The sequence below is a fragment of the Marmota flaviventris genome, chromosome 15 (genome assembly GCF_047511675.1).
Source record: "Marmota flaviventris isolate mMarFla1 chromosome 15, mMarFla1.hap1, whole genome shotgun sequence".
NCBI lineage: Eukaryota > Metazoa > Chordata > Mammalia > Rodentia > Sciuridae > Marmota > Marmota flaviventris.
Window position 1 is genome coordinate 10,753,448 of NC_092512.1, and position 21,137 is coordinate 10,774,584.

Consider the following 21,137-nt stretch of genomic DNA (forward strand, 5'->3'; position numbering starts at 1 on the left):
TTTCTGGTCTAATTTCTAGGTTTTTGATCCATTTTGAGTTCATTTTTGTGCAGGGTGAAAGAGATTTAGTTTCATTCTTCTGCAAATGGATATCCAGTTTTCCCAGCATCATTTGTTTAAAAAGTTATCTTTTCTCCAACGTATGTTTTTGGAACTTTTGTTGAGGATCAAATGACTGTATTTACATGGATTTGTTTCTGTCTTCTATTTTCTTCCATTGTTCTTCATGTCCATGTATATGACAATATCATGCTGTTTTGTTATTATAGCTCTGTAGTATAATTTGAGATCAGGTATTGTGTGACTCTTCTGAGGGTATTAGTATCTAGCATATATAAAGAATTCAAGAAACTTCAACACCAGAAAAACAAATAACCCAATTGAAAAATGTGGAAAAGATCTAAAGAGATATTATCCCCCCCCAAAAAAAATACAAATGGCCTACAAATATAGGAAAAAAATATGTTCAACACTTTTAGTAATCAGGGAAATGCAACTTAGATTTCATTTCACTAAAGTTAGAATGGCAATCAAGAGTACAAATAACAATTATTGCTGATAAAGATGCTGTGGGAAAGGTACACTTACACATCATTGGTGGGACTACAAATTATACAACTGCTTTAGAAATCAGTGTGGACATTCCTTAAAAGACTAGGAATGGAACCACCACATGATCCAGCTGTCCCACTTCTTGGTATTTATCCAAAATAATTAAAATTAACATACTATAGTGACACAGACACTTCAATGTGTATAGCTGTGCAATTTACAATAGCCAAGTTGTAAAACCATCCCAGGTACCCTTAACAGATGAAAGAATAAATAAAATGTGGTACATATACACAATGGAGTTTTACAAATAAAAAACAAAATTTTTATTTGTTGGTAAATGGATGGAACTGGAGAATATCAAGCTAAGTGAAATAATCCAGACTCAGAAAGTCAAGGGTTGAATACTTTCTTTCATATGTGGAACATTATAAAAAAAGGAAACATTTTAAAATGGAGAGTATCTCATAAAAATAGGAGACCAGTAGTATAGAGGAAGGAGATCAAGAAGGAAAAAAAGTAGAAGAAGGTCATGGGGATGTCCTGGGGAATTAAATCCACCAAAATATGCTACATCCATGGAAAATATACAACATCAAAAATCCCACTTTTATATACAATTATAATGCACAAATTTAAAAAGCAATAGAAGGGAGATCAGGAGAATAGAGCAAGGGGCTGGGGGTAGGAGAAAGCAAAGGGAAGGTACAGAGGAATGAGATTAATTAAATTATGTGAGTGTAGGAATGTGGCATAATGAATCCCACCATAAAGTACAATTATAATGCACCAGTGAAAAGGAGACTGATTCTGGGCTCTGCTCTCCTCATTGGGCGTGGACCTTAGTGTTTCTTCGCCTGGCTTTAGAGACAGGACTGCTCTGCTCTGCTTCTTAGACATGCAGGCACCACTTTTGCAATCTGCAGGTGCTCCTAGGAAGCACAAGGCCCCACTGCAAGGCTCCCTGCCTGAGGGTTCTTCTAAATCTGGACATCTTATGTCACTAGTGAGTTTATCTGAGTAATCTATTCTTCCTATTTCAACATACACGGATACATTTGCACATATGCTTACACACACACACATACACACATAAGAGAATTTGTGTGTGTATATTCTTTTATATATATTCAAGAATCTCTTCTTTTATTTCAAGAATTAGAATTACATCGAATTTATAGTTTTTTTGTATATATATATATATATATATATATATATATATATATATATATATATTTCACAATATTACATTTTACTTAATACATCAGAGATTTGCTCATGCCATTAAATATCTTTAAATGCTATTTTATATCCACTTGTCATGCAGAACACAGTTTATTCAGCCATTTCCCCAGCTGCTAAAGTAATGCAGTTTCCATTTATTTTCTATTATCATAAATAACACTGCAATGGACAACCCTTAACAGAAACTTCCAATCTTTCATTTGGTGATTTCCTAAATATAAATCTCAGAAAGTTGGGTCACTGAATCAAAAAAATCAGTAAAATTTTGAAATGGGTCACTAATTTGTTTTCCAAACATATTGTAATAAAGAATTCCGTAGCATCCAACTATTGAATTGTTTTCATTTTAAAAAGCAATTATTTCTCATAATTTCTCATCACCCACACTTTTCTGCTTAGAAGATTAGAGCAATATGTCCGTCTATTGTTTCTGCACCTTTTTTGTAGCCTCATTTTCTACATTTCACTCTAATCTGTAGGCATTTATTTTGGCATACAGTATGAGATGATAATCAAATATTTTTCCAATAGTTCACCAATTATCCTTTTATGAGCAATTCTTTTTTTCCATTAAGTTTTGAGCTATATATATCAGACACAAACTCATTATGATCTCAATCATCTTTTTCTCTACTGTGCACTCTGCATTTATTCCATTATTTTTTCAGTGGCGTTTTTCTCTATTGATGTAGAGTTTTAATTATGGCAGCATGAAGGCCTTGACACTTTGATCAAGAAGTACTCTAGTCCCTTTTAAAAGAAAGCATTTGATATGATAGCTCACATATCCTTTCAGTTATTCTTTTAAATCATCTTTCAAGTTGCAAATGAAGATTCTACAAGGGATCTTAATTATAATTTTAAAGCTGTAAAGCAAGTTGGGTAGGCCTTACACGGTTGACAATTGTGTCTGTATTTTGTGAATTTGTGTACTTTCCCTCTTTTCTAGCTCTCATACATTTGATTTTATTGCTGATGAAGATATTCTTTATTGTTTTACATTACCATTGCTGTTGTAAGACCACTGTTTATCAAATCTGGTAAATGATGATTAGTGGTATGCAGAAAAGCCATTCATTTATGTATTCATTTATCAATTACCTAGCACTGAAGTGCTGAGCAATTCATAGGCACAGGGCTGAGCATTTATCACCTAGCTGCTAACCAATGGATATCAACAAAAAACATCTGTGTGTAGAAAGAACTAAAACTCCAATGTGGGAGCACACATCAGTGAAGCAAGTATACAAATAAGTATATAATTATAATGTGATAAATGAACAGGGTGCAAAAACAGTGAGTATCAGGGAAGTTCATAACTTTTATAACAGTGATCTGAGAGCATCTCTCAGGAAACTGTAATAAATCCCAGAATAGAGAGGAAGCTGCAAGGTAATAAGTATTGAGAAGGGGGTTCAAGCAGAAGGAATGGCACTTGAATGGCAAAGAGATGGGAAGATCCAATAAAGGAACAAATAGTAAATTTGATTGGTTGATACAAAATGGGTAGGAGAGAAAGAGGGGGATGTGCAAAATGAGTTTGAAGAGGATCAATCAGTCTTTATTGTCATGACAGGGAGTTGTTTTGTTCTTCTTTTCAACAACAAGTTTATCTATTTAAAATCTATGTATTTTAGCAGGCAGTGCATGCACTTAAACAAAATACAAAAGCTAGTGATTAGAAACTAAGACTTTAGCCTCTATTCCAAGAATTATCCAGTACCTTACTGAGTGATTCTGTGCATGTGCAGTGATAGCAAATGTTAGCCCTTTGGGATTTTTCTTAATATTCTATTCAGTTGTATGGATTTATTTTATTAATGCTTTCCCTCACATTAATGGAATGATTATGGTTTTATTTAAAGCTGTAAATATGCAAATTATAATAGTTGATTTGATAATGTTTTAATATTTTAATATGCTCCAATTCCTAGAAAAATACAGCATAGTCAAGTTGAATTAACTTTTCTATACATTGATGGCTTCAATTTGCTTTATTCTGTGTAAGAATCCCCCTTTATATTCATGAGTGAGATTCACCTATTATTTACCTTTTTAGATCAGCTACATAAGTTTGGGTACTAAGGTTATACTAGTCTTATAGACTGAATTGCTCTCTATTTTCTAGTCTCTGGAAGAGAGAAAAGATATAAATTATTCCACAGTTGTTTGTAGAGTACTCTGATGAAGCCATTGGGGCTTGTTACTTTCTTCATATAAAGAATTTTAATTATGATTACACTTATTTGAAATTTCTCCTTTCTTCTTGAATTAATTTTGGTAAAGATGTATTTTTAGAAATATCTCAATTTCATTTAAAAATCTTATTAGCATTAAAGTTCATAGTATATTTTATTATCTACTGATTTCTGCAATATCTCTGTCAATTTTTTTATTCTTAATATTGTTTACTTGTATCTTCTCTCTTTATTAAGCTTGTAAGAATTATTTCTGTTTTATTAGTCTTCAAAGAGTAAACTATTAACTTTGCTGATCCTCTTCCTTACTGTCATTTGATTTTTAATTCATGACTTACTGTTCTTATATTATTTTTTTTCCTTCTATATACTTTGCATTTATTCTGTTCTTTGTTTAATTTGGTTTGGCTAACTCCTTCAGTTGAATGGTAACATATTTGTTTTCAAGCTTTTTTTAAAAAATGAAGCATTTAGAACTATAAATTCCTCTATGTGGACTACTTACTGAGTTTTGTTCATGGTATTTTCAACATTCTTTGGCTACACAAATTTTTCATTATAATATATTTTTAAATCCATGAGGTATTTAAATTTCTTTTAATTTCTAAGCATATGGGATTTCTCTAGTTATCTTTTTATCTTGCTTTTTAAATTGGTTACATTGTGGTTACTGGCCAAGTTTACATAATACTAGTTCTTTGAAATGTGCTGAGGTTAGCTTCAGGCTCTGATGTGAAAAAAAAAAAAAATATTTTGCAATTTACATTACTGCCTAAAAGTTTGTACTAATTGTTAGACACTATGTTTCATTTCAAGGTTGTTGTGGAAACTATTGAAATTATTTCTTTGAAGATTTTTCTATCTGCCTGACATATTAACTGCTCAAAATTGTGTTCAAATAGACCACTATGTTGGTAAAGTTTGTACTTTTGAGGCTCTGTTGTTAAATATGTTTAAATTTAGAATTTTTATCTACCTGGTGAATTAATTTTATCATCATGTAGTGAGCCTATTTATCTCTACTAATGCTTTTTTATTTAATCTGGTATTTATACAAAATAACAAACTTTGTTTTGTTTTGACTTTTAAACTTTTTATATTAGTATAATTTGAGAATGTCTTGGTGCAACCACTCTGGAAAGCAATATGGAGATTTCTCAGAAAACTTGGAATGGAACCACCATTTGACCCAACTATCCCACTCCTTGGTTTATACACAAAAGACTTAAAATCAGCATATTACAGTGATGCAGCCACATCAATGTTTTAGCATCTCAATTCACAATAGCTAAACTATGGAACCAACCTATGTGCCCTTCAACAGATGAATAGATAAGCAAATGTGATATAGATAGATAGATAGATAGATAGATGAGATAGAATATTACTCAGCGTTAGAGAAGAATGAAATTATGGCATTTGCTGGTAAATGGAGATGGAGAATATCATGCTAAGTGAAATAAGCCAACCCCAAAAAATCAAAGGCCGAATGTTTCCTCTGATATGCAGATGTTAATTCACAATAAGGGCAGGGGGTCCTAGGGAAGAATAGAATTACTTTAGATAAAGGGGAGTGAAGCAGGGGGTATGGGGGTTAGAAAGATAGTAGAATGAAATAGACATCATTACTTTATGTACATATATGACTGAACAACCTTAAGAAAGAGTCAAATTTTAAAATTTAGTCTGATGTCCCATAATTTGGTATTGGGTTCAGGACATTGTGAACGCTGTATGGTCCAAAGTCCTTACATTCCTATGGACTTTGTCTTTTGGGCTTCAATTCAGTTCATTTTATTTGGGTTATTGTATCCTTAACTCAGTTGTTCGCTGTCTACCCTGTTCATGTGAGGCTCAGGGAACAGTTTATACAAGAATTTGAGGCTCCCTTGCACGGGTTCTCTGTAGGATTTTGGGCTCACTTTTCAGCAGCTGTACTTTTTTGCTTCTCTGGAACTTCTGGACTTCCTCTTGGCATTTCGTCTACCCCACTCTGTATGAACTGCCACCTACCCTTGGGTTAAGGCCATAAAAATAAGGAAATTCGCACTATGTCAATCCTTTCTTCCATACATCAACACCCTTCCAAAATATTCCCACTTTTCTTCCCAAGAAAGCTATACAAAAGGAGTCTAATGTGAATACAGGAAGTCTAATTTGAGAGTGTGGCAAGGAGATTTTGATGCCAAGTAATAAGATAATGGGAAAGGAGATTCAAAGAAGCAGAAAATGTGACTTGAGTTAGAAATGAGACTTGAGTTCCACCAAGGAGGACCCGAGTGCACTAGAGTCATGGTACAGTAGGCCACTCTATGAATGTCTTATATATATAATGTTATATATATATATATATATATATATATATATATATATATATATATATATATATATATAAATGTTTATTAAATTATTAGAACACATTAGTGGTGCAAATTAATGATTTTCATTGTGACATTTCCATACACGCATATAACATGGTTTGATTGAAGCCACCCTACTTTTCATTTTATTTTTTATTGGTTCTTTTTAGTTGTACATGACAATAGAATATACTGTGACATAATCATATAAAAGCATGAAATGTTATTTTTTTCTATTTCAGTCCTCAATATTTCCCCTTGCCTTCCCTTCCTCCCACCCCTGTTCCCTTCCCTCCACTGTTCTTTTGTGATTCTTACCATCATGTACATCCAAAAGACACTAATTTAAAAAAAAAACAAAAACTTTAAGTTGTTAAGAATGATTTTCCTGCTTCATATCCTCTTCCCCTTTTTTCCCCCAGGATTCCCAGCCTAATACAGACCAAAAATGTCAGCTCCTGAAGAAGAAAGGTGAGGGACAGGGAGGAAAATAGAAAAAGCCAAAGAGACCTCCCCCATCTTTCTTACCTCACGTTTCCAGCCTAGGTTCAGGTTTTAAACTGGGGAGGAAGAGACTGTGACTTGGTTAAGAAAGACCTCTCTGAAGGGTAACATTGACTGCAGGTCTGAATGAAGGGCAAGGTTTTATTAACACCCTAGTGAACATTTCAATTAATATATTAAGATTTACTTTTGAAATTTTTACTTACTTTTTTTCCTCTTTGCCTACAAACAGCTCGTTTAACCACCTGACCTCACTATGTTTGAAATTCTGTTTTAGGTTGTGGCCCAGGCAGTGCTGTTCATGTGTATGAACACGGCTGGGATCTTCATCAGTTACCTGTCAGACCGGGCCCAGCGCCAAGCTTTCCTGGAGACCCGGAGGTGTGTGGAGGCCAGGCTGCGCCTGGAGACAGAGAACCAAAGACAGGTACCAACTGGAAAGACCCTGTTATCACCTCACCAGTTACATGGACTGTTTTCCTTCCTCCCAAACAAATCCTAAATTGCAATTGCTCTTTCAAAGTTATGTCATGAACTTCAAGAGTCTAAAATAGTTACAGGAGACTTAGAGGTCAAAGTAGGTTGAGCTTATTCTCTATACTCAATTAATTGGTCCCCAAAAGAAAGAAAGTAACTGTAGTCACAAGGTATTCTGACACCTTTGACTAACATCTGTGTTTATGACTCAGGTTAAAATCAATATCGTCTACATTCTCATCTTCAACTTCCTTTCTTAAAACTATAAATTGTTATTTCAAATAAAAAATCTCCACTGCACAGGAATTTAGATAGTAAATTCTTAGAAAAATGTTGTGCATATCTAATCCCTAATACTTCTTCCAGTATTTCAGAAGAGACATTGCACAAAATAGAGTTTATGGACCTGATACCAATCCCAGAATAAGGGAAGTAGCAGGCAAAGCAGGTTGGATGGGGTGGGGGAGGAGGGTGGAAGGAATGAAATCCTGTTTGAAACCGTTGAAATAAAGAAGGCTCTTTTATATTTTAACTGGGTGGATGCTATAGAGACAAAAAGTAGCTTTGGTCTCAAATGATATATTCCTTCAAAATAAAATTAGTTAAGACTAAAGACTTGCTCCTCCAAAAGCTATTTATATGTACAAAATACATGTGTTACCATTGTTTCTGAAAATAAGTATTAAAAAGGAATAACAGGAATCCATTAGAAACTGGTTTTAGAATCAACAATAGTTGGCTAAGTTTATAGGCTCTTGAGAATTCTATGCATAATAGATGTATTAGTTCTACCATACTTGGATCTTTTTCTTGAAGTTATGTATGCTGTAGCACACTTATTTTAAACTTCATACAATGATGGTTTGAGAAATTGCAAACAAAGGAACTGTAAAAGGCTCAACATTTTTCATCATGATTAATTGGATTGAATCATCAGGAAAGCATGTGTCTTTGAAGTTAAGTGAGTCCAGGTCTGTGTGGCAATGGATGTGGCAGACAGCTTGGGTGCAACTTGACAAAACTCACCTCCCACCAACATATGTTATCTCCGACATATGTTATCAACAGCGGAGACTCCTGAACTTGCAAATCCTACAGTGACTTCTTGAGATTCGGAACAGGGAATTTCTAAGTTAATGACTAAAGCAATTAATTATGGAGCCTCATTAGTAGTTACAGAGTAGTTTCTCTGAGTAGCTCTTGGAACTATTTAGAAAAATAATTTCAAGGAAGAAAACACTTTGTACAATAAAATGAGAGTATCTCCAGGATGGTATATTATGTTCCTGTGCAAAACAGAGCAGTTACCAAACTGGTACGTCACTCTTTCCATGGGACTTGTGCCAATGCAGAAAATGCTGTCATATTAATAATTTACTCAGCTCTTCTTGATGCCCCATCACAACAAGAGCTGCTTTGTGAGTGAGCTGTCTGATACGCCTTTTGAATGCTGTGTTTATGAAATATGGAGACATTGAAAATTATTGCCTTATCCTATCCATAAGACTTGACTTTCTTTCTCATGCTTCAAGTTAGGTGTCTCAGAAGCACTGTGATCTAGTAATCTAACATGGTGGAAGGGTGTTCCACTCTCCTCCCTAGTAGTTTTTTTTTTCTTTTTTTTTTTAAGTTAGTAGAAGGAGAAAGAAAATAATAATATAGAGGTGAGAAGAAGAGACAATTCACCTGAAAAGGCCACTAGAGTTTGTGTCATGGCTCATTTTAATTCACAGTTAGGCCACCTAAGTCACTTAGTGCTCAGCCCTAAGTTCTTCATTTGAAAATGGAAAGTATCTTTCTCTTCAGCATTATGTTTGCTTCAAATGACATAACATGTATATAGCCACACAAATTTTTTTTTTATAAGTCAGCCTTATTGTTTTCATGGATAAAATACAAGAAGAGACTTGCCTTTTTGGTGGAAGGTTCTTGGTTCTGAGGATTAAGTAAAGTCTTCTATAGGTTTCTTATAGTCTTAGGATCAGAACTATGATCAATTATTCCTGGCGCATTGACCACCCCTCCTTCCCCTGTATCTAAGACAGCCAGCTCTGTGTCATTCTATGCTAAAGTTAGTTTCCATTGACATTTGATCTCTGCTACAGGTTTCCATTATCCCTGAGAACTTTCTTGGTTGTAAATGGGCAGTGTAGTCTAGCAGAGAAAACACAGCCTTTCAAGTGAGACTGCCCTGAAATTGAAATCTTTGCTTAGTTACTATTTTAGTGAGCTTGAGCAAGCTGTGAGTCTTTGTTTCTCTACCCATAGCAAGAAGATAATAATAACCTGCCCGAAAAGTCTCCTTAACAGCTAGAAATATTGTGTGCAATGCCCTTACAACTCAGAGAAGAGTTTCTATTAGCATTATCATGCATAATTATGTATACGATTCAGCCAACATAGCTCAGGCCCAAGAGGGCTCATTTGAGAAAATATTGTAAATTGTCTTGTCTTGGTTGAAATAACCTGGAATTATTTATATGGAGGTAAATCGGAATGGTGGTTCTCCTTAGGTTACAATAATCAAACTCATCAATATCAAGGGTCAATGACAAATTCACCTTATTTAACTCTTGTCAGAGCTAATTATAATGTTTTAACTTAAAAATTCTATATCCTTCAAAAAAGACGCTGTAAAGGCCTAAATGACGGTAGATGCTTTATTCTTAGATAAGTATCCCAAAGAATTCTAGTGGCAATTTTTGTGCTTATCAATATAGCTCATACTATGAGCAGGCCATACCACACAGAAATGATTGAGAGTTTTTGAGATTTTTCAAGCACTGGATTTATCTCTTGGCAGGATACAAAGGAAATACTTAAACGACTGGTTCAATATTGAATTTGTTTATTTATTTAAGGTCTGCTGTTCATGGGGAATTGTGCTGGGTGTTGAGAACATGATGGGGACTAACAATCAGTTCCTGGCATAGAGCATCAGATATGAAAGGATACGGACAAATCCACAGACACCGCTCTGCAATAGTGTATGACTCAAACCTCAACTGCATGATTATAGAGAGCTACTCAGAAGAAACAGTATCTAAACTGACATGCTAATGAGATTTAGATGAATAGTTAAGTGAAGAATACCCTGTACCGGCAAAACACACGCACACACACATACACACAAATATCTTGAAGAAAAAGAAAAGTTTTTGGGGGGGCGGGGGAATTATGAGTACCCCATGATCATTCATTCACTTTTTCACCTATCTAGCCTTTTACCCATGCTGTAGACATAGAAACGAATAAGATTCTCTTTTTACTCTGAATTGAGCCTGGAAGATGAGTGTGATCTTAATTATTGGATGAGAAGGAAGAAAGACATTAGCAAAGATGCTGATGACAAGATATATGATTTGCTAAAGGACAGCAATGCTGGTCAGTGGGTTTTCCCTGATAGCCTCCAGGAAATCTGCACTTTTCCAATGGAACACTACTACTTTCCATTCAATGAAAAATACATATTTATTGAGTCTCAGCTATGAACCAGGCATTAGTCAAAGTACTCTGTACACCAAAGTAATGAAAGTCTATTACAGATCTCCATTACTGCATGTTACAATATCTCAATCTTTATATACCTATTTGTTAGGGCACACTGTGATCCCTTTGAAGAATCCTCAGTGTCTCATTCCTTGACATATGCCATCCAGCCGTGCCTGGAATATGTAATTATAAATGACTAGGATCATCAATATTTAATGATGGCTACTAGTTGTTTTTCCAAATAAAAATCTGCAGGCAGGAGCTAGAGGGTGAGTGGACCAAGAACCATGTTTCCTCTTGCTTAATGGTTCCCATCACATAACAAGATGCCTGAGGTCCTGGGAAACAGAATTTTTCCTTGGAAATCCTTAACTTGCCCGCATCATTCTTGAGGTCAGAGAACCAGGCAAATATGAAAACGTTTTGCTGTCTCTTTTAAACTAAGAAGTTTAAAAGAGTTTTAAAAAGTTTTAAAGTTTAAACTAAGGACCTTGAAGCTGATCCTCAACTTTATAATATCTCACTTCCTATCTGTAGTCATCGGCACACAATAGGGAGAAACTATTGAATGGTTCTAAATGCTGACATGTTGAACTTACTCAACTCCAAGAAGTTGGGCATCTATTGGCCCTTTCTTTCCAGAAGGCAAGAACAACTTCCTTCATCTTGTCTCTTCCTTCTCTTCCTCCTCCTCCTCCTCTTCTTCCTCCTGATCCTGCCTCAGTCTGGCTGGGCACAATTCAGGAGCCACTTGTCAAAAGAAACTAACTTTATTTTTAGAACCACACATGCCAAACAAAACAGCTCCTCAGGAAAAACCCTCAGAGCCCAACTACCACCACCGGCTTCCCACAAGCCTCTCAACCTCCCCCACTCCTCCTGCTCTTGAGGCCTATTCGCTGGGTCGCGTGGGCGGAGCCAAAAAAGTCCCCCAATGAGCAGCTCCGTGGACTGAAAGGGCAGGGAAACAGCCCAATGAGCATCACCACAGAGGAGCCAATCAGTTAGAAGTTGCTGGGGCCGCTGTGAGCCAATCACCAGCTGTCAGTCTGAAAGTTTGCTGGGGCCCCTTCCACTGTGGCTCTCAACATGATCCTCTTCCTTTTCTTCCTTCCTTCTCCTTTCCCTCTATTCTTTCTCATTTTCCTCCTCCTCTTCCTCTTCTTCCCTCCCCCTTCTCCACTCCTTCCTTCTATTTTATCACCAACTGCAGCTTTCATAAGCACACTAATCAACTCCTATCTGTTCTCTTGATCTCCAGCTTCTCTCCCTTCAACCTCTTCTCCATCTCACAATCCTGACTGGTTCAGTGCCAGTTCAGGGAAACTCTTAAGAGAAAACCATTCAGTATCTGAAAGATTTGCGTGCAAACCACTGTGGTGCTTCCTGGCTGTGGGAACTTAGGCAAACTTCTCCTTCTGGAGACCTTGATTTTTGTGGGCACAGATAAGCATGGCGATTATACCTTCCTCCCATGGTTTTGGTGTGGAGTAAGAACAAACATCTCTTAGCCCAATGCAGAGCAAGTGCTGTGAGGATGACATTGTTGCTCATCACTGCAGGACAGCCCTCTTGTGACCATGTTCAAGCCTAACTTTTTTAATTCAACCCACTGTCTGACCCACTAGTTCACACCAATATTGAGCTGAACTCCTGTGTGGTGCAATAAACCTTCCAGGATCTAGGCCCTGTCCCCTCTCCTGGTCTTCCCCACTCCCTCTCCTATTAAACTGCACCAGTGACCATGAGCTCCCTGAAATGCTGCCTCATCAGCCTGTCCACGTGGTTCTTTCAGCCTGGAGAGTCTGCCTCTCTCCTCAGGTATTTCTGCTCTGCAGCTCCAGCATTGCTTCCTCCCCAGGCTCGTTTTGATCCCCAGGTAGAGCGGCAGGGCTTTTCTCCTGCCCCCACCATGCCAGGAAAGTTAACTCTATTACAGGATGCGTCATACTTGGTGGCATTTACTAATCTACATTTCTCTCGCTGCATTACCCCTAAAGACTAGTTAAAAGCTGCTATTCTATCTAATGTATCTGATTCTCTGGTATTTATCTAGCACAGTGGCTGGAAAATAGGAGCTGATTAATATTTATTTAACTGAGTTATATTGAACTCAAATGGTGGCTGCTGACTTCCCTTTTACCTGTACGCATGTTGAAATAACTCTATGGAAGAGTAAAGAGACCTGGGTCCATTGTGTCCCCACTGAAATCTTGGGGTTGGGAGCATTCTGATCCAATTCAGGAGACACCAGCACAGGCTGAGCACACATCTTCCACAGACCTGCTGGGGGAATTTTCCATCTGGAAGCTACATCTTGGAACATTTCTCTTTGGGGAATTAGACTCTAATTACTGTGATTTTTTGTAATCCCATTTCTCCTCCCAAATGATCCAAATGGCCTATATTTATTTTAAATATTAAAATGAATTAATTGTTTTTCTTTCAGCTTTGAGAATTGCAAAAATCTCCTTATGGTAATCATGGCATTCAGAGGTATCTCAGAAGCTCTAGGGGCACGGGAATAAAGTTTCAGATGATACCATATGTGACAGCAGCAGAAAGATTATTTTTAAATGCAGCAGATGTTTTAGCTGTATTAAAGCAATTCAATTTAACTTAAATATCTTTGTTAGGCAATATTGGTGTGAGCTAGTGGTTTGGACATTAAATTGAGAAAGTTCTGCATCCTACTGTGCTCTGAGTTGGTTGTTTTGATTCATGTTGGTGTCTTATAGTATCTAGGGGGTTTTTATTTTGTTTTTTATTTAATTATTTGTATCTGTTAAAAGAAAATGAAAAATTCAGTTTTATTTTAAACAAAGACCCAGCAATCATTAAAAATTGGTGTTTCAAAAACTTACATTTACTTAAAATGACACTGATTAGTTAATTAACCCAGAATATGATCACTTTTTTGAATATCTTTTTGAAATGTAGAAATTTTTTAAATCCAATGTGAAAATGAAGGCGTTAGGTCTACTGCAGAAATAATATCATTAACTGTGTACATTTCATAGAGTAAGCAGCAAAGCTAATGTTTTGGCAAATCTTACCTGATTAACAGCTTGTATTAGGATTAGTGCTTTTTAAAGTTCTTTGTTTCTTCTGATTTTGTTAACCATAGCAGTGCTGCCACATTTTTCACATATTTCTTTTACAAATCTCCCATTGACTGGCTGGCGTTCAACAGGCCTGGTTTCAGCTCCATCATTCTGGTCCCAAGGTGAGGCAGAGGAAACTGCTCACCTCAGGGCATCCAGGGGGCACAGCACTAGGAGTTGGTGACTTATTCATTCACTTTTAAATTATGGATACTGTTAACTACTGAGGCAGAGCTTTGTCACTCGTTCATTCATTCATCCATGGAGGAACATCAAGACTGACATAAAAGGGGCAGAACCTCAGTTATGTCTGTTCTTTTGCTCCAACCAAATGGTCTTTGCATTATTCTCCCAAAACCTCTTCAGCTCCTGCCACCCACTTTTCTGCTCTTCTCCATCTCTTACATCCAGGCTTGGACCATTTGTCCTGTTCAGCCTGACCTGTTACTAATATATTCCATAGCCATTATTCTTTGGGTTTTGCTAGAAAATTCACTGGTTCCTCCACATTCTTCTCAACTTACTGCACCTACTCCTTAGCTTAGGTTTTTCTCTCTTCCTGGTATGATCTTCCTTTCATCCCTCAACCTTATCCGTTCTTCAAAGCTCTGCTTAAATGTCATCTCCTCCACAAAGACCCTCAATCATCCTTCCAGCTGTGACCTTCATGAGAGTTTCATTTGTGAATTACTTGATGATATTAGGTCTCTTTCTATATTTTACTATGCCCCGCCCTTATTTTGATCCTATCCTATAAATTCTTTGAGACAGGATAAACATTTAATTTGTATTCTTCACAAAAGCTGTGGTTGCAGAAGGGGAAAACAAACTGGGAAGCAGAACAGAGGCAACAGATAGATAATGACTGCTACTAATTGTATTTCCCAAACATTCTTTGACGCAAACATATTGTGAATTTATAGACTTGGGAAATACTCTCTTCTTGGGAAATCAAGAAAAATTTTTAAATTTTAAAATTGAATTTCACCATAGGGACATCCTCTTTAACATTCTACAAGTATCTACATCTCTGTGCTCAATTTCTTTCATAGTTTCATTTCTCTTCCTAGTTTCATGTTCATTCCTTTCAGATATTTTATGGGGGAAAAACATAATATGTTATTCCAGTCTTCATCCTCCCAACTATAGAATGCTCTGTGGACCTCACTGTCCAGTAGAATTTCTTATGATAACAGAATGACTTAATACCCCTGCTGGCCAATGAGCACTGTATAACCATATATTATCATTGGATCCATATTAAACAGTACATCTCTTTAATCTGGGATTCTCAAAACAGATATATTAGTTTTTATCGGTTTACAGGTATCAATAACCATGTCCTGCTCATGTAAGAAAAAAGAAAAAATGTATCCTTTATTGCTGGGTTGCCAGAGAATTTTGGGAAAAAAAATATATAGAGAAATAATACAGGGCTTAGGAAAGATCCCGGAACCAGGAATTCAAGAGTCATCACAATCCAAGGAACACTTTGTTCATCTTTTATTCTCCCTCTGGATCTGCTCTGATCTCCCCCTTGTCTCCAGATTAACTCCCTCTTAATAACTCTGTTATTAAGGCTACATGGTAGAAAATGGTTGTGATACAAACTCTTGAAAATTTACCCCTTCTACTCCCATCTAGAGAAATGGCCAGAATGAAAGATATGCTCTTCAATCCCAATCTGAAAATACAGGAATTGAAATGCAATTGGCCAGGCTTTGACTGAGTGCCCCCCACAAGACTTGTCGAGAGAGGCAGCATTGGATACAGGAGCATGGCTGCTGGGGGCTCTTTCCTGACTGTTGGATGAACCACTCTCATAGAGGAATAGCAAGTGCCTGGCATTGTCGTCCACTCTAACTGAATAGCACAGCTGGATAACTTGATAAAGAGTAGAGGTCTGTTTCACTTAGTACTATGGTGGCTGGGAAATCCAATATCACGGTGCCAGCATCTGGTAAGAGCCTTCTTGCTGCATCATAACACTCTGGAAGGCATCACAAAGTGAGACACAGCAAGCTTGCCCTTTCATCTCTCTCTTCTTATTCTTATAAAGCCACTAATGCCATCATCATAGCCATTGCTCATGGCCTTTTTCAATCACAGTTGCCTTCCAAAGCCCTACTTCCAAATACTATAGACTTTGGGTATTCAGATTCCAACGCATGAAGTGTTGGAGGACGTGTTAAACCATAGCAGTATCCCGGATCTAATGACCCACCAGCAGCCTCCACTCAAGCTTGATCTCTCCAGCACTTGGTCCTGCTGACCAGTTCTTATGCCCCCGTCTCTTGAAGTACTCTTTTGCCTTAATTTCCATAGGGAGCTCTTGGTCTTTCTTCCTGTCTTTCAGATTTATGATTTCTTCATGCATCCCTTGTCTTCCTCTTAACCCTTGAATGTAGGCATTCTTCGAGGGCCTTTCTGTGAATTCTATCTCTCTTTTTTTTTTTTTTGGCTCTTTTCTGGTGATTTATCATAACTTCATCTACTGCTGGATAGTTCCCATATCAATATCTCCAGCACCGTGTTTCTTCCAAGCTCCAGAGGCCCACTGCCAACATCCTGCTGCAGCTTCACCAGCAGAAGCCACCAGTTTCACGAGCTCAGTCAGTTCATAATATCCTCATCCCCCTCCAAAACAATTTTCCTCTGTGGCATATCCATCCACATCAGCTGTGGTGCTGGTTTCTGTCAATGCCATCTCCACCAAATATGTTCCATATTTCCTTTCCTAGTAGTGTGTGGTTAAAATGGTTTTCTTACTTTCTAGTAGTGTTTTTCTAAGCCATTTCTCACCCAGGTAAACTGGCCTGGCTACCTGGATTCACTTCACCTCAAAATTCTTCTCAACAAAGAAACTAGAATTTCACTGGGTGCGGTGGCCACATCTTTTATACACACACACACACACACAAAAAAATGATTTTCTTTACTCCCATTTTCCTTATGGTCTATGAAATTGGATACTTTACAAACATATTGAGCTTCCTGGAAATGCATGGGGCATAAAGACAAAACCATGGCTGTCTCTGGCCTATTCTCGTCCTTCTCCGTCTTATTTTGAGATGATACAGTAGTCATCCATTGGTCCTCTTTCTCCAGTGAGTAGGAGTCAGGTGTGGGGTTACCACATGTTCATTTCTGGGCCTTTCCTACAGTAAAATTATGGCTCCTGTTCACCCCTCAGGAAGCCCACTGACACAAGGGAGACCCACAGTGGCCTCCACACTCTCTGTCTCTGGCTGAGAAGCTGTGGCACATGTAGAAAGAAGGAAAAAGAAGTCTGTGTTCCCTCACTTTCCAATTCCCCAACCTTTGCCCATAATAAAGGGTCCATTCTGAGCCCTGTCCACTTCCCTATCTATTTATCTACTGGGCATCGAAGAAGGAAGGTATGTAAAATACCTTCACACCTCGAAACACCAGCAGAGAACATTACTTGTGTCAGGAGCATTTTCTTAGTGCCCCATGTGGATTACACAAGACCCACACTAACACCCCAGGATTGCTACTGCACAAGTGTGCAAACCTATCACGTTTACCTCCCATTACAGCCCAACCAGCCCGACTCAAGCCCAACTTATCCATCGTGTCCCATGCCACTTCCCTCCTGTCCTCCAGCACTCCACCAGGTCCAGCTAATGTTCCCAGCACTTCTGCACCTGTGACTGCTGGCCAGTCCCTGTTTGCCCTCCATATTCAGTCTCCATCTGTCTCTACTGTTCCCTCCACCCCAGGAGGCTGACCTTTATGGATTGCAAGCTCAACACCCTCTAGCTTCCAGTTGGATTTGGACAATGGGAGGCACTGGAAAGAGACTAGAGGGTGAGGGCAGAGAGGCCAATGCACTTATCTCCACATCTCCCACATGGCTGGGTTGCAGATTGGCTGTGACTGCACTTCTCTAGCAAAGGCCACAGCTCCTATCAGGCAGCCCTTGCTTACATACTATAGGGTTTTCTAGGTCCCAAGGGCCTTTGTGGTTGCTCACTCTTCTGTCTTTGGGATATTTTACCATCCATTATTAATTTTCTTAAGTCTTCTTTAAACTTTCTTTCATTGTCCTTTTTGAGGTACTAAATGGGTCCTGCCTGGGCCATAAATGACATTGTCCTATTCCTCTCTTTACATGACATGACCTATTTCATTTTTGGTCTATATTTATGAGGTAGTTTAGCAGAGTAGAAAGACACTGGGCTACAAGTCAGAAAACCTCTGCTTTGGCCAATATGGTAGTCACTAATCCTGTGTGAACGTTGAGCACCTGTAATGTGCCCGGCCTCAAGTACAATGTTCTGTGAGTATAAAATACACACAACAAAGAAGTGAGGAGATGCAAAATAGTCTCACTAAAAACTTTTTGCTAACTTACAGCTGTTGATCATTTGTTGAAATGATATTTGGAAGATATGTGGTTAAGTAGAATATGCATTTTAAATAAATTTCAACTCTTCCTAATGTTTAAATGGGAATACAATGAATATTTTAATTGTATATGTGGCTCACATTGTATTTCTACTGAATTGTACTGGCCTACATGTTTGTCTCATTTCTGTTTCTAACTTGCTGGTGTGACTCTGAGCAACTTGTTGAATTACTTGGTGTGTGTTCCTTCATCTCTCAACCAGAAATGATAATTCCTGACCTGACCTTAGGAGTGTTTTGAGAGACAGCATAATGCCTGAAAAAGTGTTATTTCAACTGTAAAAAGCTCTACAAATGTTAGGGCTATTGTGAAAATCTCACCAATCTGGTGCTCAGATGTCCCTTCTTTAAGAAGTCTTTCCTAATGTTTCCAGTCCTAAGTTATATATATTTGCCTTGGCACTTAGAAGCTTTTATTTAACAGGGGCTTTCGCATTCTGCCTTGTGCATGGGTCAGCACCATGGTTCCCTCTGTTTGCCAGGAAAGTTCTGACAGTGAACAGAGTTCCAGTGTTAATGGTTTTTGATTTTCCTGTAACCACCGACCTTACCCAGAGGCCTGGGTTGACTCCATGTGGGAGGAACACCAACTCTTACATGCCATCTGGCTGCCTAGTTCCTTGCTATCTTTCCAGCACATTATTTGCATTTTCTGGGATGGTGAAAGGAGTGACAGCTTGAAGAACAAACTTGGATTTCATTCCTAGTTCTAATTCCACATCTGGTCGACCTTAGGTACATCATCTGAACTGTCCAAACCTTTGATTCTTCATCTGTCAAAGACGATAGTCTCTACATCTCAAAGTTACTGGGAGGAAATCAAGCCATACATAGTAAGCACCTGACCCCTTGGCTGGCATATGAGGGACTCAGTAGATGGGGGTGGATCATAGTTCATCCTGGAGTCCTGGACCCCTGGGTCCCTCCTGAGTGTCACAGCAGAGACACTCTGATCCTAGTAACTGAAGTTTTCCTTCTTGTAATTTGTGTGCTTATTCCGAATTGGCATCCATGAGCAGTGCTAATTTTAAATACTTCCCCTGATTCAAACAGAGGCCATCACCCTGTGCTCATTTGCATACAGTTAACATTTCCAGAGACAGTGGGGAAAGGAGAAATCAATCACCATCACAGCCCTCCACACCTTTGATCTAGCTAGAAAAGCTGAGGAGCAGCCAAAGAGTCACATGGGGGCTTTTTATCTCACAAATCTGTGCCGAGTATTTTGACTAAAAAAAATGGAATTGGAAGCCTAATTCAACCCAGCTAGAAAATGTTGAGCGATGGCTGCTCACTTGCTTCGATACAGCTGAAGGTGCACTTTAAATTGGTAGTAAGACAGAACAGGAGAAAATAAAATGTGCATTTTTAAAATGACCCAGGCATCTTAGTGTATTTTAGGTGGATTTAAGTAAGAGTTTATTGAGCAGAATTCTACATCCTTTATTTGACATAAGCCATGCCCCAAGTGGATTGGTCATTAAAAGGAAGAAATAATTTAAAGTCACTTTCAGAGTAATTTTGGTGCAAAACCACCCTAGAAAAATTTTTTAAATCTTTTACAAATGTCTTGCCCCCACCTCATTGGAAAGCAGTGTTATTAGACCAATGTTTTTGTTTTTCCATAGCATTTGGCTTATTTTTCTCAGAAACAAAAGCTCTCTTTTTTTTTCACATTCCTATGTTATTTACACCATACCCGACTAAATTTGTTTATAGCAGTACAACAGACAAAAACAGATTTGGAAACGCATTACTTCGTTTTGGTAAAGATGGACATAACTGATGAAGCAGATGGGGGCGGGGGAGGGGGTGGCCTGGAAAAGACCAGCAAGCTAAGAGCGTGGAACATGCTGAAGGCCTCTCAGCAGCAGAAGCTCCTGAATCAGTAACGTAGGCAGCTGTCGCAGTGCAGTGCCCTGCTGTACATTATTTATGTAAATCCCAAAACTACAAGTTGATATTTTAAAAATATGGAAACTACTCTCAATTAGCAGTTGGAATCTACAAGGTTGAGACAGAAGCTGAGAACTCTGCTCTTTAGGCAAAAAGAAACCCGGTATAGGGTGAGATCAGCATTTGATTCTCATTTACCCAACAAGCATTGACCACTCCTTCCCCATATGTTTTGTCTCCCAGTACTTCCTGCCTTAGGGAAGGGCATCACCACCCCCTCCATCCTTCCTGATGTCCAGTTATGCTCAGGAGCATTTGGTTCCGCTTACTGGTCAGCTTTCATGGTTCCCCATCTATCTAACCCTCCTCCCTGCTCCACTCCTGTCCCAGATCACTCCTGAATCCCCTGCCACTTGTTCTCCATGCTGAAGCCCAAGCAATCCTTCTCAAACCAAAATCTCTTCTGTTCATCTCTGTGACTTCCACACTGAGTTGAATCCTGTTCCCCCAGAATCCATGTCCATTCAAACCTCAGAAGGTGACCTTCTTTGGAAATAGGGTCCTTGCAGATGCACTGAAGTTAACTCAGGATGAACTCATGTTATATGAGGATGGGTCTCATTCAGTAATGACTGATGTCCTAATTGAGAAAGGACACACACAGAAAAGCCAAGAGATGGAAGTGAGAACACACATGGAGAACACCATGTGAGGACCAGGCAGAGCAGGAGCAGTGCATGCACAGGGACACCTGGAGCCAGCAGAAGCCAAGAGACGGAGAGTGCTGTGGATAGTTTCTCCATAAGTCCCCAGAAAGAACCCACCCTGATGCTATGGTTTGAATAAGATTTGAATATGGCTTGAATATGCTATGGTCT

General features: G+C 38.2%; 1 protein-coding gene across 1 annotated transcript in view; it reads left to right on the forward strand.

The window, feature by feature from the left end:
* Window positions 1–21,137, forward strand: part of Adcy8 (adenylate cyclase 8) — a 216,858-nt gene that overhangs the window by 33,268 nt on the left and 162,453 nt on the right. The window contains exon 2 of the mRNA XM_027947608.2: window positions 7,137–7,286. Coding sequence (XP_027803409.1) covers window positions 7,137–7,286 — 150 coding nt within the window. The remainder of the gene's footprint in view (window positions 1–7,136; window positions 7,287–21,137) is intronic.